At 41.8% G+C, this 20650-nt stretch overlaps 2 protein-coding genes across 2 annotated transcripts in view; one reads left to right on the top strand and one right to left on the bottom strand.

Annotated features, from left to right (window-relative positions):
- SPO11 (SPO11 initiator of meiotic double strand breaks) overlaps positions 1-20650 on the bottom strand; it is a 136348-nt gene that overhangs the window by 28292 nt on the left and 87406 nt on the right. The gene's annotated exons all lie outside the window — the stretch shown is intronic.
- BMP7 (bone morphogenetic protein 7) overlaps positions 11979-20650 on the top strand; it is a 46380-nt gene continuing 37708 nt past the window's right edge. The window contains exon 1 of the mRNA XM_071572568.1: positions 11979-12857. Coding sequence (XP_071428669.1) covers positions 12356-12857 — 502 coding nt within the window. The 5' untranslated portion in view covers positions 11979-12355. The remainder of the gene's footprint in view (positions 12858-20650) is intronic.

Below are 20650 nucleotides of genomic sequence, written 5' to 3' on the forward strand. Positions count from 1 at the left end.
AGCAAGGCAGTGTACCAGCTACAACTGCTACAGGCATTGGAGGAGGGTTAAATCAGCGTGCAAATGTATCCAAAATAGCAAAATTAGGTTCTCAACATTTTCCTAACAAATTATTCCCTGAAAAGTGAAACTAATGAGGTTTGATTCTTTATGGACTTATGTTGCAGCTCTTACACCTCCCTCTTGGAATACCCATATCCCACAGCAATTCCTCCAGCCCCCTTCGTCCCTCCTCCAGGCGCTCCCCTCCCCCCTGCAGGGACAGGCAGGCTCCCTTATTCCCTGGGGAGTACCGCAGCATGCCTTGGCATCTTTCTCCTAGCCATTCCTTGACTTTTTTTGGTTTGGCAGCTCAAGGAAGCAGTGTTTTCACCAAGGAATAGCAGAGCAATGCGCAAATCGGTCGAGAGTCTTGCTGCTGTCAAACACAAGGAACAATTGCTGAATTCTCCCTTCTTCCTCAGTGGGAACATTAAGGGTTTCTCCCTCTACTTAAGCGCTAATTCTTGCAAAACGGGTAGGGACAACTGGTAAGAGTCTCTGAAACATCTACATGGCCTGTGACAAATGTGTCAGCATATTGGAAACTGGGTCAGACAAATAATAAGATTGTGTAAGTGGCTTCCCTAGGGAAGCAGACTGAGAGGTGTGATGGGATCTCCACTGACCAGCACTCAGAAGAATCTTGTTTATAGTGTGTGCAGCACCTGTCCAGACTACCTGCTCTCAAAACAAGCTGGACTGGGTTCTGTGAGCACAACAAGACACTTGTACCAGAGCTAATAAATTCGGCTTCTCTGTAGGTAATTACGCTGGATTATTTCTCTGTTGGTGAATTAGCACAGCTACACCAAATCCTGGGCTGGAGATGACTTACACAACTTTGCTGCCCCTGCATGGCCTTCATTTTCACTTCTAGATACTTCAATTGTTCAGAAATGAATGCTAAAAGTGAAACATTACAGATATTGAATCTGTGCAAGGGAATGGAGCTGAGGGACACCTGACATCAAACACAACTACCCCAAACATAATGCCCCCCAGTACTCTTCTATATATTCCAGCTGCTGGGGATGGGGAAAGCAACATTTAATGTGTGGTGCAAATTATATTTCCATTTTATTCTTCTAGGAAAAGAAGGTGCTGGCTGCACACATGATGTGTGCAAGGTCAAGCTGGACAGGATCAACTTCACACAGAAACAGCATAACTGTTTCCAAAGAGGGCCAGTAACCAAATAATCAGCTTTACAATAACCAGTCTCAGACATGGTAAACATCTTTAAAATTCACTGTGCTGACTAATGAATCGAGAGTGCTGAGGCATGGAGGTGTGTGCTGTTGAAACACATGCTCTGCACCTCTACAAAGGCCTTTAGATTCCTCTGGGACACTTGCAAGTCTCAGTTCTTAGTCAATAATGCCCAAGGGTGCCCAGCACCAGGGAAGTGCCTCTGTGGTAGGATCTGGCCTGGGTGTAAGACAGACGCAGGAAGGAAGGAATACAAAGTAGTGGGAGGTGGGCAGGAGCACAGGCTAAACCAGAAAGAGAAGCTGAACATGTGTGTCCACTGGCACTTGATGAGATTCAGAGTGGGAACAAGGATGAAAGGACTGGAGTGAAAGATCCATGTTTGCAAAGCAAAGGAGAAAGATTGAAATTTCAACCCAATAAATTTTCTTATTTTTTTTCTCTCTACATACTGAATTTAACCTGATTTCAGTATTGGCTGAGAGTCACCAACATCTTTTTATATTTTACTCTAGATACTCCGTATGAAATTCCCACAAATTCACCCACCAGATTTCACCATCCCAGACCACACTTCACTTGTGATCTCTTCTTAAACCTACAAAAACACTGAAAGGTAAACATCTCACTTTTGTACAGTACAGAAGTAGGCTCAGCTTAGAAAAGCTGGTTGAGAACTTTTGGACAAAGTGCTTTTTTCCATCAGAAAATGCTAACTTGCCAAAAATAATTTTTAAAAAGTAATATGCTGATTTCCATGGAAATATAGCTAGGCAGGTTCAGATATTTCCATGAGAAAAATCTGCTCTGAATGGGAATGGAACAGAAATGTGGATGGTACTTTATTGACTCCCAAAGTCAGAAAAAGACCCAAATATATGCTAGCACCTTACCAAACACAACAAAGTAACTCTCTGTTCTCCATACAGCTACTCAATTTTGTTTTAAAAAACAAAAATAAAATTCCCCAGGCCAAAGAGAGACTGAGTGATGAAACAGCTGGTGACTAAGTCTCACCTACAAAGCACAGGACTCCAAGCAAGCTCTTTTTCAACCCACTACAGAGCCCAAATTTCAGTCTGACAAAAATAATGTTGAAAACATTATGTCAAATGTCTGCTCCAAATCCCATAAAGCAATCCTTGGACAGGGCCCAAGTAAATACCCTAGCCACTGGATGTTGGCTATTCTGGGATGTCTCATTCTTTCTATTCATGTTTTGTTTTTTAAATTATTCTGTGACAAATCTAAAACAAATGTCAAAACCGTTAATTTTTTTACACACTAGATTTTTTCCTGTTTCTGGACAACCCTAATTCTCAGTGCACCACCCTTAACTCTTCAATTCATTTCTTCTCTTATAACTTGGTCCAATTTGCTGGCCTTTAGAAGAGTGAGAGATGTTTAGCTCCTGCATAGGGAAAACTAATTTGATTTGTGCATTCTGTATGGTCCAATATCACTGATTTTTAAAATTACTTCACAGGCATTTGGGGCCCATGAGCTACTTCTACAGGGACCCAAAAAGGTACATAAGACACATTGCTTTGGCATGACATAAAGAATTGGTGGCTGCCAAAGTCTGCAAATCAGAAAATGTAAAAGATCATTGTTTTATACCAATAGACCTGTGTCCTACTGCTGTTAGTATAGGCTGAAGGCTTGCAATAAGCTTTTATTTGCACTGGAATAAGTAACTATGAACTGTAGAACATCTAATATACAAGGATTGGAAGAAACATTAGCAAAAATGGATATATGAGGACGACAGTATAGAGATGAACAGGACATTTAAAGACATTCATATGCACATTATAGAAGTTTAAAGATTGCATTTTTATTGCATGGGTCTCAGTTACACAGGATTTTAAGGTTATGATATTACACCTCATCTTAAAAAATTGCTTCCTTGTTGTCGTTTTTTCCTTAGTCATTCCCTCCATGTTGTCTTCTTCCCCTTAGATCTTTTCCTGCCTTTACCCAGGACCCTGTTCCTATTGGTTTTCAGATGGTTGTTCCCTTATTGGTTGTTTGTCTCCTCAGTTACACACTCCACCCTTGCTGCTACCCGATCCTATTCATGTTACCTCCCAGGTTCCAGTACCTTCCCTACCCAACCCTATAAAAATCCGTGTTCCCCTTAATTAAGTTGCTTCTCAGCCTCACCTTCAACCTGCATGGAGTGTGTGTGCTTGGGAGTCATTCTTCCCAGTCACCAACCATCAACCAATATTATTAAAAACTAAGAGAACCACAATATTGTTTGGAAGAGAGTAAGAAGAACACGCTGGGAGATCCAACATTTTCAAGAGACAGAAATTTTACACCAAAGTTAATATGAAGTTTATGTTGTTACTTTTTCCTCATTTTTATCCTAATGTAAAACTTGAAAACAGGAGAAAAGTATCATTTGACACACTTATTCTGCATTACTATTATTAGATCTCTAATATGACCCCTGAACATGAGAGTTTCTAGTCAAAACATTAAGTAAAATCCACTTTCCATGGCATTAAACACAGTTAGACATAAATTTATTCCTTTCCCCCCCTCTTTAATTAATTTTCATTAACTTATTTAGATAAATTCAGAAAACAGCCTATCCACCTGGACTTCTCAACTAGAAAGTCTCTGAGGCAGCAAACTTTAGTCAGATACAGTTAATATTTTTTCCCTAGAAATCTGCAGTAAAAACAAGCTTCAAATGTGTATTTTTGAGGAAAGGTTTGATGAAATGAATGCTGTACCATCAAGCTTTTGCATTATACAATTACCATATTTAATTCTGAAATCTAAAGCTGCAGCACTCTGTATGATACCTACATGCACATAACTAAGAAAAATAAATTCAGATGCAGAGAAACAGTGGCATGTGCTCAAGGGCCTTGGCTACGCTGCTGTGAAAACAGTTATTTTCACAAAAGGCTTGGTCAAGTCTCAGCTGCTCTTCCTCAGGACTGTCCTGGAACAGGAGCATTTTCTCTACCCCAAGCCCAACAACACAGTTTACAGTAAAGAGACGAATGAGGCCCTGCAGTTTATTTCCCTTGCTGTCCAAACTGCTCTTCCATACATACCAAATATAGTAAACCATAAATGCTCAACTTTGTGTTCTTGCCTTAAGGCTTAGAAACAACTTGCAAATCGTCTCAATTCACTTTGCGTGCCCATTCCTTCCATTAGACTTGCTAACAGTATCTTTCACAAAGATTCTTTTGTTTCCACTGGAAATCTCCTAAAAATTTCTTTGACGTTTCCCTTTCTCTCAGTATCCTGCCACAGGGCACTGGACCTTCATCCTGGGACTTGCCCAAATCCTTCCTTTTTCCAAGATGCACTGAAACTTCCATCCCACTCTCCTACAAATCAGGACACAAAAGCTTAAAGCCTCGAACTGCAGAGCACTTCCCAGAAGTGTCAGAGTACCCTCAGACCCCCATCGCATCGTAGAGACTTGAAGGTGTTCTGAATCTCCATGATTTATCCTTTTAATCAGAATTCCTGACTTAATGGATGTTGTCTCTTCCCCTTTCACAATCTCTTCCTATCTGTGTCCAAATAAAGCAGTGCTTTAAGTTAGAAATACCCCTTTTAAGCCTGATAATAGGACACAAACTCCAACTTCTTTCAAAAGAGACTGGCATTTCTATTTGCAAAAGCAACCAGTGTCATTCCCAAATCATCCAAATTACAGACTTTTACTGCCCAACTTGTCATCACTTCCCAATTCCAGACAGTGAGATGCTCCATAAACAGGTTTCTGTTGAAGTGGAAGGTCTCCTGTGCTATTTTCCTGATGTATTCAGGACATGGAAAGAGGGACAGGAATAATCAGGAAGTGATTCAAATTCTCCACAGCCCTCAAGTGTGTGAAGACACCCTGTCTATGCCTCTTGAATCCTGCAGTTACTCAGCTGGAAGAACAGGAGTTTGGTCCTTGGTGCTTTCAGTTTGTTATTGTATCTTTAATTTCTCTAAACACTGAACAACTGAAACCTTTCCTCTGCTCGTGATAAACACATTATTGACAAAGATGATATTCCCCCCCAAAACAAATGTGAGGATCTTCCTGGGATGTAAAAATTGTAACTTCTCTGGACCTTACATTTTTATTTTCATGAGCTTAATAGATATCAACTGATCTCAAGGAAAAATTTAAGCTCTTATATGGAACCTGTAAGAGTCTATTTCACAGCTCCTTGATTCAAATAAACAAACAAACAAATATACAAACTGTTTCCTTCTGCTCTTTGCCCCACGAACCAAATATTTAGTACTCTTTATAGGATGCTTAGTGTGGCATTCCATGCTTTTAAATTATGCTTTTTGGGTGCCTTGAACAACAAAAACAACAGATTCTCTCTTGCGGTCAGACCACCAAAGCGGAGTAAAGTGCAGTAACTCAGAGTTTCTGCCCCATGTTCTGCTCTGCTTGTCCTTTTGAAAGGGGGCTCAATGAAGAGCCTTGTTGAGACCTCCGCTGGTGCCACTGTTTATAGAGGGGGTCATTAGGAACAGTTTAGTCAGAACAAAAGGGGTTTTGTTTCTATTGTCCCGCTTGCAGTTTGACGATGTCTTAACTGAAAAATTATCTTAATAGTCTAACAGTATATATTCGCCTATGGGGCTCAGACAACTGCAGAAAAGGCTTTGGATGAATGCTGAAAAGATGCACTTTACAAAGCAAACTCAGTGCAGACTGAGCACGGTTTAGGAAGCACATTTTTTCTGGCTGAAAACTTAGAAGTCCCAGTCTCTGAAAGATAAACTCTTACAGCATTGCACTTATAACTAAAGTATCCTTCACAAAAGGATCAGCAGTGACACCAACCAACTCCCTGCACAGCCCGGGGAGCCCAAGTTGGCTCCTGGGCAGGTGGAAACACCCACATCTCCATCTGCTGCACCAACCCACACCAGCAGAGTAAACAGTCCCTTCATATTATTTTAAAATCCTCCAGCATAAACGTCTGATTAATGATTTTCTGCTGCTAAAGCTCTGGGAGATTGCTTCACACAGCCCCTTGTAATGTGGCAAACCTCCTCCCTCGGTCAGACCGGGAGCTGGAACGTTCCTCAAACCGTGCAGAAACGGAGCCAAACTGTGCTACTCTGCACAATCTGGGGAGGGATTTTTGTGGCCAGGGCATTAGGGAATCAAATGAATCTCCAGCTTCCATCTTGTTTCAGACTGGTTCAGAAACACAGTTATAAATCATTGCAGATATAAAGTTATTTTAGAGGCAGAACCAGAGACCAAAAAATGCACATTGTGTCTCTGCAGCCCCATGGAGCTCGGAATTGGCAGCTCCGAACTTCCAATTTGAGTGGCTCTAATAGGTATTCAAAATAAACTGTGAAAAGAATTGTTCCTATGGAAATGAAATATAAATAAAAGTAGAGGCTGAGACCATATAAGATAATGTTGGACCAAATTCTGGTTTTCTGCTTATTTAAACGCACAAGATAAGCCCCAACAGGAGAGAAACTGCAGGGTGCAGCTGTTGTATATAATCCTGCTTCCTACAGACCTGTAAAACCAGCAGTCTCCAAAGATCTCTCTGCTCCAGCAACACAAGTTTTATGATTCAGGGGCATGGTACATATGGTTTAGCATACACACCCCAATTTTCCATGCAACCTCCCCTGTTAGGATTACTAATACTTGTGGCATGAGTAGTTTGTACAGCAGCTGTGCAAGGGTTATGCAAGCATTTATGTACACATTGGAATAAAGGCACAAAATAATGGTTCTTTTGAGGTATTACCCTGCACCTGCCTGGAGAGAAAAAGTAAAGCCATCCAAATTCATCCCATTGCACTTTACAGGTCAGAATCAGTTATTGTTGTTCCCTTTGAACAAAATGAATAAGTTTTATATGCTTTTTTGTGCAGCATAAAAATACCAAACTTCTCTACCTTTAGTGAATGCAAACGGCAGAAAACTAAGACATAAATATACATTAATAAGAAGAATCCTGAATGTCTGATGGTGGCCTGTAGAAGGAAAGATCACTATTTATTGTAAGAAAATGTAACCACTAAGCAGAATTTCAGAGGCACATTTCCAAGGTGCTGCAGCTTTAGGCCTCTCCGAATGGTGACGTACGAGCACGTGCCCAGCGTGGCTTTTCACAAATATAAGCCTGAGATTTCAGATGTTCAGATTACAGTGTTACCAATGAAGGAAATGCCTGGGTTTGTGCCAAAAATGTCAACCAAATCGAGTGTATGTGCAATAATTTAATAGTACAAAATTAAATTCAGTTTTGTTTGGGCTGTTTTGGCAATATTTGATTTTATGTTAAACAATACTCATATGCCTGTATCTGTGCTGCAGAAATATATTAGTTACATAAAGTTTAAAGACATTATTGAAGTATACTAGTGTATGCACATTTACAAATGCTCATACCAATAAGCAAATAAAAATATAAAATACAGCATAGGCCTATATTCAAGCTGTAAACAGATGCACAATAAATATAACATTACAAACGTTTCAATGACATGAACTCATTTCTAATGTTTTCTGGAGTAAATAGTAATAAAAGAATCCCTGTGGACATCCACTTTTATGAAGTTAAATCCATTGAAATGCTGAACTGGGAAGGACTGAACTTTGTCCACCTTACTCAGCTGATGAACATTAAATTCAGTGCTACTATCCTATTTCATAAATCCAAAGATCATTTTCTCCTTTAGCCATCACTACAATCTCCAGAGGAAATAACACCTTTTTCACACTTTAAAACACAGATTACACTTCCAACTCTCCTTTAATCAGTATCAATGAGAATCAATACTTAATTTTTATAACATAATCAGTATTGTCCAACCTAGCACCATTCAACCCAGATCCATTCAGATTCCTGGATTAGAGCTAAAATAATAGCTTACTCATAATGAGATTAATTTCCTGTTGGTGAATATGTTCTCAGTACTAATGCTGAAGGGATGAATAGAAACTTTTGATAAGAATGATCCAATACAGCAAAATCAAATATGCAGCTAATTATCCATTCTTATTCAAATAATAATGGAATTATTTCTTGGTATATAAGTGTTTTTCATGCTTAAGGCACAAAGAAGCAACTCGAAATTCCCCAAAGACATGCTATTTTAGTAGCACTATTTGGAAGGAGACAAAAGTTTGCTATAATTTAGGACTTGCACTTTGTTCAAGACAAATGAGAGAAGATGCAAAACAGAATGGAAAAGAAACATGGTTAAAGTTAAAAAGAGGACATGAAAGTAGGAAGACACTGATTCCGCAAAAAAAGAGGAAAAAATGCTTTGTGTCTGATTTTTGAAAAGTTGTTAAATGAGTCTGTGAGCAGAACCCACACTTCATGCTGCCCACTTGGTAAAACTGAAAGCAAATGGCCAAATTCTGCCACTGGCACACGCCTTGGTTGGGTACAGGATGATGACAGCAGCATATACAAATTCACCAAGCACAAATCTGCACACTTCTTGTTTTTAAATCAGACCCTTTATCTATCTCCTAAATACATGCCCCCAAATACACTGGCTTCCACACAAACAAAAGAAATGGCAGCAGTTGGTACAAAAATCAGATAAGACCGTACACACAAAGCTCAAAGAGATCAAAAAGTTACTCAGTTGGTAATATGGCTTGTGCAGAACCTCAGAAACTTTGGGAGTTTATTTTTATAGAAATTATCTGGAGCAGCAAGTGCCAACAGTCAGGGATTACTTCATCACTAGCATTTAGTTTTCCTCCTCAAGAAGGGGAGGATAGACAAAAGAAGCAGAGAAGAGCAAGAGGAAAAACTGGTTTCTTAATTGATCCAGGAAGGAGGAGGAAAAAGACAGTGACATGAAGGTGCCAATATTTCAGCAACCTGTGTGGAACTGATCCTACAGGAAGCAGGATGGGGTTTACACAGCAGGCAAGAAAGGAGGGAAGAGAAGACGTCTATGAGAAAAGGTACAAAATGGATTGCCTTTCTGTTTGAAAGGTATTTGAAATTCAAGCTCAGATCTGAGGGCTGAACCACTGCAGTTTGAGCCGCATCATCCTTTATTGTATGCAGCAGAATAAAGGCTGCCCTTTGTTGTATCCCAAAGCAAGTTGAAGCCAAGAGCTGAGGACTTCACATCAAAAAGGTATTCTTTAATAAATTCACTTTCTCATGCTACTGGAGTGGTTTTGTTCTGCTGTTTTAAGATTACATGCAAGCAGTAGCCCCATTGCAAAGCATCATGCATCTATTAAATGCTGTACCAGTGCAATAGGATCATAGAAAATACTGTATAAAAGAGAAAACTTCCCAACTATTTCTATGAAAGCACAGGATACAGTTGCAGCATTGCCCCTCCTTAAAGGGCATATCCAGCATTAAATCAGGGTGTAGCTAAATGTGACCAAACCCAGACCACGCAGACAGAACAAGAAGGAAACGGATTCAAACATCAGTTTTTCAAGAAATTTGTCAAACTAAGAGGTTTCTGCTCTTACTTTTTATCCTCTGCTGTTTCTTCAGTGACACCTACAGCTCCAACAGTAGTTACTCAAGGTGTTAGTGAGTCAGGAGCCAAACCTTCCACACCATCTCTTTTTTCTTTTCTGTTCTTTCTCTGCCTGCTGCCATTCCAAAACACACTACCAATCTGAACCGTATTCAGTTTTTAAAAGGGAGCTACAAGTAGCTCAGGTGCAAGTAATTTAGGCAACTGAAACACCTGCTCTCCACTCCACTGTTCCAGCCTCAGAGGTTTTTTAATCTCATAGTCCATGCCAAAGGCAAGGCTCCTTATCCTACTACTGCTTGATGAAAGGCCAACACTCACAGTTCTGGAAAAACAGTCTACAAGGAACCAAAAAGGATGAGAAATCAAGTTGTCTGCAGCTGAAAGGGAGAGCAGAGGGACACCAAATCATCTGTCTGCTCTTCCTATGGCAGCCAGACCCAGACACCCTCTCCTTGCCCCCAGCTGTGCATTCCTGTGGCCTCCCCAGTTCCAACACAATATGTAGTCAGTCAGAATGAGGAGCTGACCCAGCCAAAAATTAATTCAGCAAAACCAAATACAAATACAAAAAATAAATAGTTAAAAAATACTTTAAAAACAGAATATGCCTCCTGTGTGTAAGTATTGGTATTAGCATTGGAGAGGGGTGGGGTTGAAAAGTTGAAGGTCCAGACTGGGGTGGAATGAGAAAAAAACCATCTTTCTCGGGGGAGCCTGGCTTTAAATCGACTTAAATGGATCTAGAAACCACACCCTCAGCAAGAAAGACATTTAGGCAAATACATGCCTGGTTAAGAGCAGGTTAGTGCTGCTCCTCAGGAAGTACAAAAGATGCTGAAGAGTTTGATCTTAACTGGGCAGCCACAATGTAACCGCTCAGGTATTGATGTTTTAATTAATGGGGAGCACTGGGACAGCAGCTACAGGGGTGATTTTTTTTTGAGCAGCCCCATTAGCATCAGTGAATTTGGCAAGTGCTCTCATGTTACTTTCCGTAGATGTGGCTTCACAACGTCTCTGCCCCCACCATCCTCCCAGACCCTGGGCCGTTGCTAAAAGTGTGTTAGGACTGAGCTAGGGCTTCAGCGCTGGTTCCACCACTATTTCAATAGTGTCATGAGTCATTTAGATGTGATGCCTCAGTTTCCCTGTTATTAAGAGGTGCACATGCATGTGTACAAACACATTAAATCATTCATCATGTTTCCCATGCAGCTTTTTGCCTAGTTACCTGCTGTTCATGCAAGGATTTTAAACGTAAAGAGCTGAAAGAAGTGCTGAATATTAGTTTCCAGAACAGTTGCAGGATCTGGTGCTAGGTACTACTCGATATTGCTTGTTTGAAAATATCAGATGAAAAATCTACCACCCCAAACTGCTAACCTCCTTTATCCACTGTCCCTCTTCTTCCTCCTTTGCCTGAGGAATGAATCTTAATGTCAGCATAAACTTATATATATATATATATATATATATATATATATATATATATATATGTTTTCTGAAATTACCTCAGTCTGGATTCAGTGACCCAAATAAACCATCCTGTCTTGCCTTGCTTTCCAAGTAAGGTTTGGAAAGCATTAGTCTACATTTGTTGTCTGATATTGTTATTATTGTTACTATTTACTGTTGTAGCAGACATCTGCCTGGACTAATCAGGATTGGGGCTCCATTACTGTAAATGTTGCACCCACTGGGTTAAAGAAGTCACCACTTTAAGCAGTTGACAACCCAACTCAGGGCAGTATCCCACAAAGGTGTGTGCCAGGGAGCAGAAGGAAAAAGGGAAAGCGAGGGCACAGGGTATTGCAGTGGCATAAACCACCCAAGTGCACAGGTTGATGGTTCCGATTCATCTTGCCCCTCGATTTCTAACGCTCTTCCAGTACTGCCACTTGGAAAAAGTGACCCGGGGCTCTGTGTGCAGACATACATATGTGTCTACGTGAGTGAATATGTAATCATCAAGTTTTAAATAATTCAGTGCTGTTGGTTTTGTCCCGGACAGTTTCTCCCCATCTGGACTTCTTTTAAAGAAAAAAAAAAGAGTAGTAGGAGGAAAAGTGTATATGCGTGCTTGTGCAGACAGACGATGTACTCGCATCTATAAACTCTGTGGGAGTTTGGGCCCCTTCCTGCTACATAAACCGCCCTCCCTCCTGGGGTGTCTTCTCCTTAATGACGTGCACGCTAATTTAGGCGCTCGGGACCGGCTCAGCCTCTCCCGGAGCCCGCAGCCTCCACAAACATCCTGAAAAGCAACCTGAGCAGACGTCCCTCCTCGAGGCAGTTCCAGGGATTTTTCTCTCCCGGGCGGTTTGGAGCTGACGAGCGAGCGAGCGAGCAAGCGAGCGCTTGGGTTTTCCAGCCCTGCTCCTCCCACCAGAGACACCCTCCCGCCGCTCCCCGCCGCTCACACGGCTCGGCAGCGGCGTGCGGGACGCGGGCAGAGCTCCCACCGCCGGAGAAGCGCCTCGGCCGCCGCCTGCGCGCCGTCCATGGGCCGGGGCCGATAGAAGCCCCCCGCCTCGGGCCATGAGCGGGCAGCGGCGCCTCCGCGGGGGCTGAGCGCGGGGCCGTGCCGGGCCGTGCCGTGCCGTGCATGCCGGCGGGGCGCGTCCCGCGGCGGGGCAGCCCCGCGCCCCCCGCGCCGCCCCGCAGCCGCCGCGCCGCGATGGTGCGGGCGGCGGGGCAGCCCAGCCCCTGGCTGCTGGTGCTGGGCGCCGCCGCCCCCGCGCTCTGGCTGCGCTGCGTCCTCGCCGACTTCACGGTGGACAACGAGGTGCACTCCAGCTTCATCCACCGGCGGCTGCGCGGCCCCGAGCGCCGCGAGATGCAGCGGGAGATCCTCTCCATCCTCGGCCTGCCACACCGCCCGCGGCCCCACCTCCATGGCAAGCACAACTCGGCACCCATGTTCATGCTGGACCTCTACAATGCTATGTCCGTGGAGGAGGGGGCGGCGGGGGCCGCCGCCGAGGACGGTGAGGGGTTCTCCTACCCCTACAAGCCCATCTTCAGCACCCAGGGGCCGCCCCTGGCCAGCCTGCAGGACAGCAACTTCCTCACCGAGGCTGACATGGTCATGAGCTTCGTTAACTTGGGTGAGTGCCGGGTCAGCGGAGCTGGGTCCGGGACAGCCGGGCAGGGAACCGTGCCGGGGGGAGGCTGGAGCCACCCGCGGGAGGAAAAGGACTGGCGGTGCAGGTGGCCGTGCTTGGGAACTTTTTCCCGGCGAGTCAGGTGGGTGGCAGCCCACCTGGGCAATGGAAGGACAGGTAGCGGCCTCTCGGAAAGGCGGCTGCTTTGCCAGCTAGTGATTAAATGGCACCAGCGTGGAGAGGGCTCTGAATTCCCATCACAGCATTTGGACAGCCACAAGCTTTCTCCACGCTCCACCCTGCACACTAAGGTCTCCCTTTGATAGCTGCTGCAACTTCAGAAATTGGATTTGCAGGTAGGAGTTAAACAGGGCGATTAGCAGGTCTGCTCCACATCCCACACTGCCAAGGCAGACGCGAAACCCTTGAGGACCGCGGGTCCCGGCGCACCTCCCGGTGCCGGGCTGGCGCTCGTGCTGGATGCGGAGCCGCGGCCGGATCGTTCCCTGCAGCATCTCAGCGCCGCGCTCCCGCGACCGGAGGGGCTGAGCTGCTTGCACGTGTTTTCCTAATGGCTTGGGAGGGATTCCACAGTAAATCCTTATTTACTCCTGCAGCTTTTCCTGTTGACCCCAGTTTATGCCGCTAACTCGCCTCTTTTCACAAGCACATGTGGATAGGTTTATGCAAACGATAGAGAGTTGGCACGCTTTGTATGCGCCTCGCTAGGCCTCTCTAATTGGATGCCACGGCCCAATCTGATTTCCATTTGCTCGTTGTAGATTGCACACCCGTGTGGACTGACTTGGCCGGATTTGAGTAAAACATTGTCAGGGTGCGCGTTCTATTTTAAATATATAATTATAGACCTGGTTCACTTTAGCCATTTTTAGACCTCATCATGTGCGGCTCTTAAACCACACACGTACAGACTGGGTGCCTGCAAGTTCAAGGCAGAATATGAATTGTATTTCCAAAACAAGATCCACTCAAACTTTGTCCCAGACAAAGGGAGGCACAAAGCTCAAGAGAAGCCCACCTCTGGCACCTAACCTGCTTAGAGATGGCAGACCCCAACTCCAGTAAATCCATTAACACCTTTATGGATGCCACTGTTCTGGACAGTTCCACTGTCTGGAACTTCAGAGGCAACAAAGATTAAATCACCACGTAAATCACCACCTTTCTAATCCCAACGCTTTAACCAACTTGAAAAGATCAGCAACTGTAAAGGCTCTGTGACAGACGTTAATAATTATTAGACACAGTAGCCATCCCGACACAATTCTTGCATGATAAGGAGACACAAGACGCTGTGGGAGATCGCTAGTTTGCCTGAGCTGCACCTTCTTATTAACTTCCATAAGCTTCACAGTGGGAAGCTGGGAATTACATCTGGCCTGGGGGCTGTGCTGTATGAGAGCTGGTGCTTTCCATTTGCAATTACAGTGTTTGTTTAATCACTGCTGGATACTTAAGCCGATGAGCAATGATACATTTAAAGTCAAATATTTGAGCAGTCAAAAGTAGCAATGGCAGTCAAATATTTGACTTCAAAGATAAGAGTGATCTTGCTAACACTACTCTCCGTGGTTCTTGGGTTCTACACCGTGTACAGCCAAGGAGTGCAAGGAGAGTCCCGAAAAGAAGACAAAAGGATGTTGAAATAACAATAGCGAAATTCACACTCTTTCTATTTTGGTAGAGAGGAGGGAACCTTTATGAAATGGGAGGGAGTTTAGTTCTCGGGAAGCAGCTCTACCCCTCAGGTGTAGTTATCTACTGCATAGCTTTCATCAGTGGAACTCCAGCACTCCCGTCCCATGCTTCCAATGTAAGGAAAAGTCTCCTTGTCAGCCCATGGAAGAGTTATATGAAGGCAATTAACGTGCAGGTCACTGATTATTTTGAATACAAAGGAGTAGAACTGATCCGTACACTGTGAAATAAAAATTACATTTTGGATATGGCTGTGTCTATGTGAGAACTTTCTACAGAGCAGGTTTCACCTGTATCAGCTGTAAGAAACTGAGAGCCGACATCCCGATGTGATGTGTTGTGATGTCTACAGTGGATATTTCATTCATTTTAACCTGGCAGGTTTTGTAGTCTGCTTAAAACCCAAGAGTGTTCTTGGTGCAAAATACTTAATGCTAATTTTATTTAATTGCTGTCAGCGTGGTCAGTGAGTAGTAAGAGCACAGGCAAAATTCAGTCATTTTAAGGACAGGTGGAATTACTATGAGCAAAGCACATTTTGGAGGTTTATCTGTGCTGTTTTGTTCCCTTGTCAACAGTGCATGTCAGGACGAGTTTAAAAAGGACAGATCTATAATAGCTTTCTTCATCGCTCTGCACACCTTTCATCCCATTATAGTCATCTCTCTTTCATCTTTATAGGACAAAGCCAGGCCTGTTTATGGACATTTTAATGACTTAGACCAGCCACTCACTCTCGTGTATAGTCAAACACAACACCTGCTTTGAGACGTACAGTTTTCTGTGACATTCAGGGAAAATTAGAAGATCTATTGTAGAACTGATTTTTTTTGCAGACTTTCTACAATGATCCCTTTTAAAGCAGAGCTGAATTCCTAAATGCAGACTGTAGTAAACTGTGTCCTACTTTTGTAAGAGATACTCTGTGAGCATTGCATTTCACAGGTAGGCTTTTATTACTATACTAGAGCCATCACAATGAGGAAGTGTCAGAGCATAATAAAGTTTCATTTCAGAATGGAGGAAGTAAAAGCAAATAAAGAATACTTTTAAAATTCAGTCAATAAAAACATGTTAATTCCAGGCTTCCACATGCTAATGTACGAAAGCACTTTTTTTTGCCATATTTATATTCTTCATTTACCTAGTTGTATAGCTTTAGGAGGACAAATATTAAAAAAAAAATAAATTACATTGCAAGATTTACTGGGCTGTATAGTAAAAAAGCCAAGAACAAACCCCACACACATTGATTTCTATGGAGATACTGTGTATATTTATTACAAGAATATATACTGGGTATTGATAGCAAGGAACCAGAATACAGGTGCTCCATTTCAGGAAGCTTTTTACTGAGCATGTAATGTTACTGTAAAATCTTGACAATTAATTAGATTTAGATTTATAACCAGTTAATTCACAGGCTACATTTTGTCTTAGCTTACACCTGTGCTAAGATGGATGGGGAATGGATTTGTGTCAAGAATGAGGTTACATGTAAATTAAAAGATAATTTAGCCACAGTGGTCTGACCAAGTTAGTCTGTTAATTACTGGCTAATTTTGTAAAATTTATTACTATAATTTCAGTATTTGGAATTTCATTTCAGATCCTGTCCAAGTACAGTTTACAAACTGAACCATTTTAGGAACTGAAAAAACGCAAAGCATTTTCTGTACAAGTTTAATTTCAAGTTTATAAACAGCAACTAAGGAATAAACATCCTCTAGATGACTTAGACCTACTCTTCTAAAAATAATTGAGTTGTCCTTATGCTGGTAATCTTGCTTTGGTAAACAGAGTTGCTTAGAATATTTTTAAGAGAGTCGGCACAAGTGATATGCAATTTGTTAATTTGTCTAGTGGTTGATTATAAAATGAACAACATTGTTTAATCCTGGCAAAAAAGAAGGGGGGGGGAGGAATTAGTCATTCTTGGAAGGAGCACTTGAAAGTGGCTTTTGTTAATATAAATCAAGAAGCTGAAGAGCCCCCAAGTTTCCTTTTATTTCATACCATCTGGCTATCCTTTTTGTTGACAAGTGTTTGGCATAGAGAACCATCTCTTTGCCCTTTAATAACAGGCTTTAACACTGTAGGGTATTAGAAAAAGATTCTATAACAGTTAAAAAATTTCCTTCGGGGAATACTTTATAAAGTGAGCACGGGCTGCAGGCATTTGCAGCTGTAACCTGGCTTGTGTTAAAATTTGGAAGGGGCTGCCTTGCATTCCAGCTCACTACAGGCCTTCATTGGTGTACAGCCAAAGGTTAATATAGATGTCACACAGTTTTTCTTTGGAGAGCCTCAGATATAAGAGTACGAGTACAGCTGTGTTTTTAGTAACCCTTTCATAATCACTTCTTTTAAACCTCATTTTCCTGCTTATATAAATCAAAGATTTTCAAGGATATTTGACCTGGATTTGAACTTATTTGATCTTCACATATTTCCCACTTGAAACAAAGCAGATTAAAAGTTAGCCCTGGATGCCTGGTCCCGATCACATGGTTTGTCCATACATTAGGCCGAGCCCTCTGCTTTTTTTTCCCCCTCCTGCACCTAACACTGTTAGAAGCTCTCAAGCCTGAACAGGTACATCCCATGATTGTTTTAGGCAGTGTGGATATGTGCAACACTTGGTGGTATAACATTAGCTAAGGCAGAAAGCTTGCAGCAAAGTGAAGGTATGAAGGACACTGACATGCAGCAGGTATTCTTTAAATGTACAGATCCTTTCTTGAGAGAATTTAATTAATTTTCTAGTGGCGGACCAGAACGGGAACTATTTACCTCTGCCATGCGGGTGCACTGGTAGCAGAGAAAGGAGCAGCTGAGGACAGATGTCTTCCTGCAAGGAAAGGGAACATGGAAATTGTTTCCACCCTCTCGCACGCAGCGGATTTATCCCAGAGCAGGATCTTCCCTCCTTTCCCACACAGGCTGTCCTGGGGACACGTAAAGCCCCCTGTGTGAGCTGTAGTTTAAAAGCCAAAACACAATGGCTTGTGAGGTGCTTTTGAGGAAGACAAGCCTTGTGATGCCAGTAACAGGAGTTGGGCACCAGTGGAGTGTGCACGACCCGTTCCTACCCGCACGGTCGTGCCCCGGGTTGTGCTGAACGTGTGTCTGTCTGTGTGTCTGTCTGTCCCTGCAAAGGAGGTTTAATGGCCTCTGGACAGGCAGCACGAAAACAGATGCTACATTCTCCTCTGGAAATAAGCCTGAAACACGTTTTCGGGTCGTGGGGGGAGAAATGTGAGAGAGAAGGTTACACAAGTGGTTGGAAACATTAATTAAAAAAAAGATTATAACTATTAAAGCCCAGTCAGGGCTGTTGACAGGCTCCTTTTAAATAGGACACTGCAATGTTTTAGTTTAATACATTCTGGCAGTGTCACCGGGGTTAAGGCTAATACTGGGATGTGTGGATCCTGTCATGTTATTGTCAGGAGGAATGCAGGGATTAGGTTTAAAAGTGGTGGTGGGTGAGCAGTGCAGCTGTGTACACTTATTATAAAAGATTTAAGTCCCACTGGTAAAATCAATATATTAAATTGCAAGAGCCCCTGTTTTTAATTAGTTTAAATCAAATATACTGTTAGTGCTGTTATGGCTGCTATCCTTGAACCAAGTGAGGAAATGCTAATATTTATATGGAAACTGTTAATTTGTGGTTAAAATGATAACACATTTAGTTTTATGCCTATAAATTGTTCTAACTGGATGAATACCAGTGAGAAGTTGCAATGATGGATGAAGTCATCTGAGCAAGAACACAAGTAAGCAAATTTTGATAGCATGCCAGATAAAGAGACTACCTGTTGATGTATAGCATTAAGAGACCGGGATATTTTAAGCCCTTTGCAGTGCTGCAGTTCTCCTCTCTGGGGTCTGCATCAAAGTACGTATGTGATTAACCACATCTATATTAAAAATACATATATTTAAAGTCTATAAATAAAATATACTATTATATATATTTCTTCTCTCAAGGCAAGGAAGTTCTGAAGAAATGAGAGAGCTGTTTAAATTAGTTTCCTTCTACAACTGTTTGAAGTAAACGGGACTACTCATGAGAACTAAGCATGGATAAAGTTCTGCACACGCTTATGTTTGGAAAAATGGAAACCCGAGAGAGAATTCTTGGCTAGGTCTTCATTGGTGTAAATTGTCAAATTTCTACTGAAGCTGGCCCTGTGGTCTCATTTATACAACTCTACGTCCAAAGTAATTCCCATAAACTCCCTCTTGATTTACATGAGCACCACTGAGAGCAGAATTGGGCCAAAGAAATGCCCCTGTGTTGAAATAATGAGCATGCAGTAGTTTCTGCTAGAGCTTCACACAGCTTTCTCTCCTAATCTTAAAATTGTTTCTGAAGGAAGTTTCCTTTGCTGCAAATAATGAAAACATGAACTAGCTCCTATTAGTCACTGCTTATCATTATTAGCCCGACCCATGGTGTTGAACTACAGCTGAATTCCCATCTTTGCAACAAACAGAATTTAACAAATAATGTTTGACAAAAATGTGAAACTGATATTTCTTAATACAAGACATATTTCATATGGAGAAACTTCAGTGCTGAAAGATTCCTGGTATCAAAATATCTGAATCATAGTACAAATAAACAGCGCCTTGTAAAGACTGCGGGGCCAAATTCCGTGCTGGAGTAATTCCACTGAAGTCTGTGGAATTGTGCCAGGAGATAAACTGCCATCTAGATTTTTACAGTGGTGAAGATTTTGTCAGTAAAAATCTTTGCTACAAAAAAGGCTGCAGGTAAAAAAGTTTGAACTGATTCTAATTCAAGCAGGCCTTTTGGAAGTCCTTATCTTGCTGATAAAAATGACAAAGTTTGCTGAGCCCCCCCTTTATTTGGGTATATGTTCTACAATTCCCTTATTTATACATAAATACACCTGATTCACAGCAGGTAAAATAAAAGCCATCTTGGGTGTAATCTCCACAACACTGTGCTTTACCCATTCTTTTAAACATTTGGGTCTTTTACATCTCAGAGTCAGTGAAAATCCTTTTGTGATCCAGACTGAGTGGATTGAATTAATGGCAACTTTGAGACTACAAGTTTTAGTGTAATTGCTTTATTGTTTTGGAACCAAGATGCTTACAATCCAGTTCCTGTGCAAACATGTTTAACGTGTGTTAATGTGTTTCAAAACCAGACCCTCTCCGCAAAATTCTGCTTTTCATTAATTGACATCAGTAGCATGGTACAGTATTTCAAAGCACTGGCCAAATATAAACTGTGTTTCTAATTTCCTTACTTTCCTGTGTTTGGAATGCCAATGTTAATTTGTTCCCATGGAAGAGTGAGAGCTGCCAACCACAGTTTTATATAAATGGCTTTACAGTGCAGGGCTGCCAACATTAAATGATACTTAGGAATTTTCATGACATTTTGTATTTAACGCTTGTGTGTGTATGTGTGAGAAAATAGAGGGAGATGTATGAGATGTGGAAGAGCATAAGAACTGATGATCAAGATAAAAGTTTGAAGAAATTTATCCTTTGAGTAACTTTCTTATGTTTCTTCTTATTTAAGATATTTTAATAATCTATCAGGTATTATATAGCATATTCCCAGTGCCTAGAAAAAAGCTATTTTGCAGGGAACTTTGTTGCTAACTACCCAAACAATTCCCCACACCTAATAATTTTAGTTATTTATTAATAGATGAGCAGATGGACTTTAGTTTATGTTCTTCCTCTGATCATTCTGAACTAGATGGTAAGAATGTGATACTACTCAGCATGAGAAAATGTAAAAGCAGAAAAAGCTGCCACAACTAAGGACAGAAGAATTAACTGATTTTGATTAAACTGCCAACAGTTAGTTTTTCTTTAGAGGAATAGAAGTAGCTAGATAAAATAATTTGCTTTCTTAAAGAAAACAAGCACAATCAGAGTTTCTTTAGTGGCATTGTCTGTCTTTGTACATGAAACGAATGAGAAGTACCCTTTAAACAATTGTATTTTAAATTGATGTTGGTAAAAACAAGGTCTGTTTATGTATTTCTGCTTTTTATTCCTGGAAGATATTCAAAATACAA

This window comes from Pithys albifrons, chromosome 18 (assembly GCF_047495875.1).
Source record: "Pithys albifrons albifrons isolate INPA30051 chromosome 18, PitAlb_v1, whole genome shotgun sequence".
NCBI classification, from domain to species: Eukaryota; Metazoa; Chordata; class Aves; order Passeriformes; family Thamnophilidae; genus Pithys; species Pithys albifrons.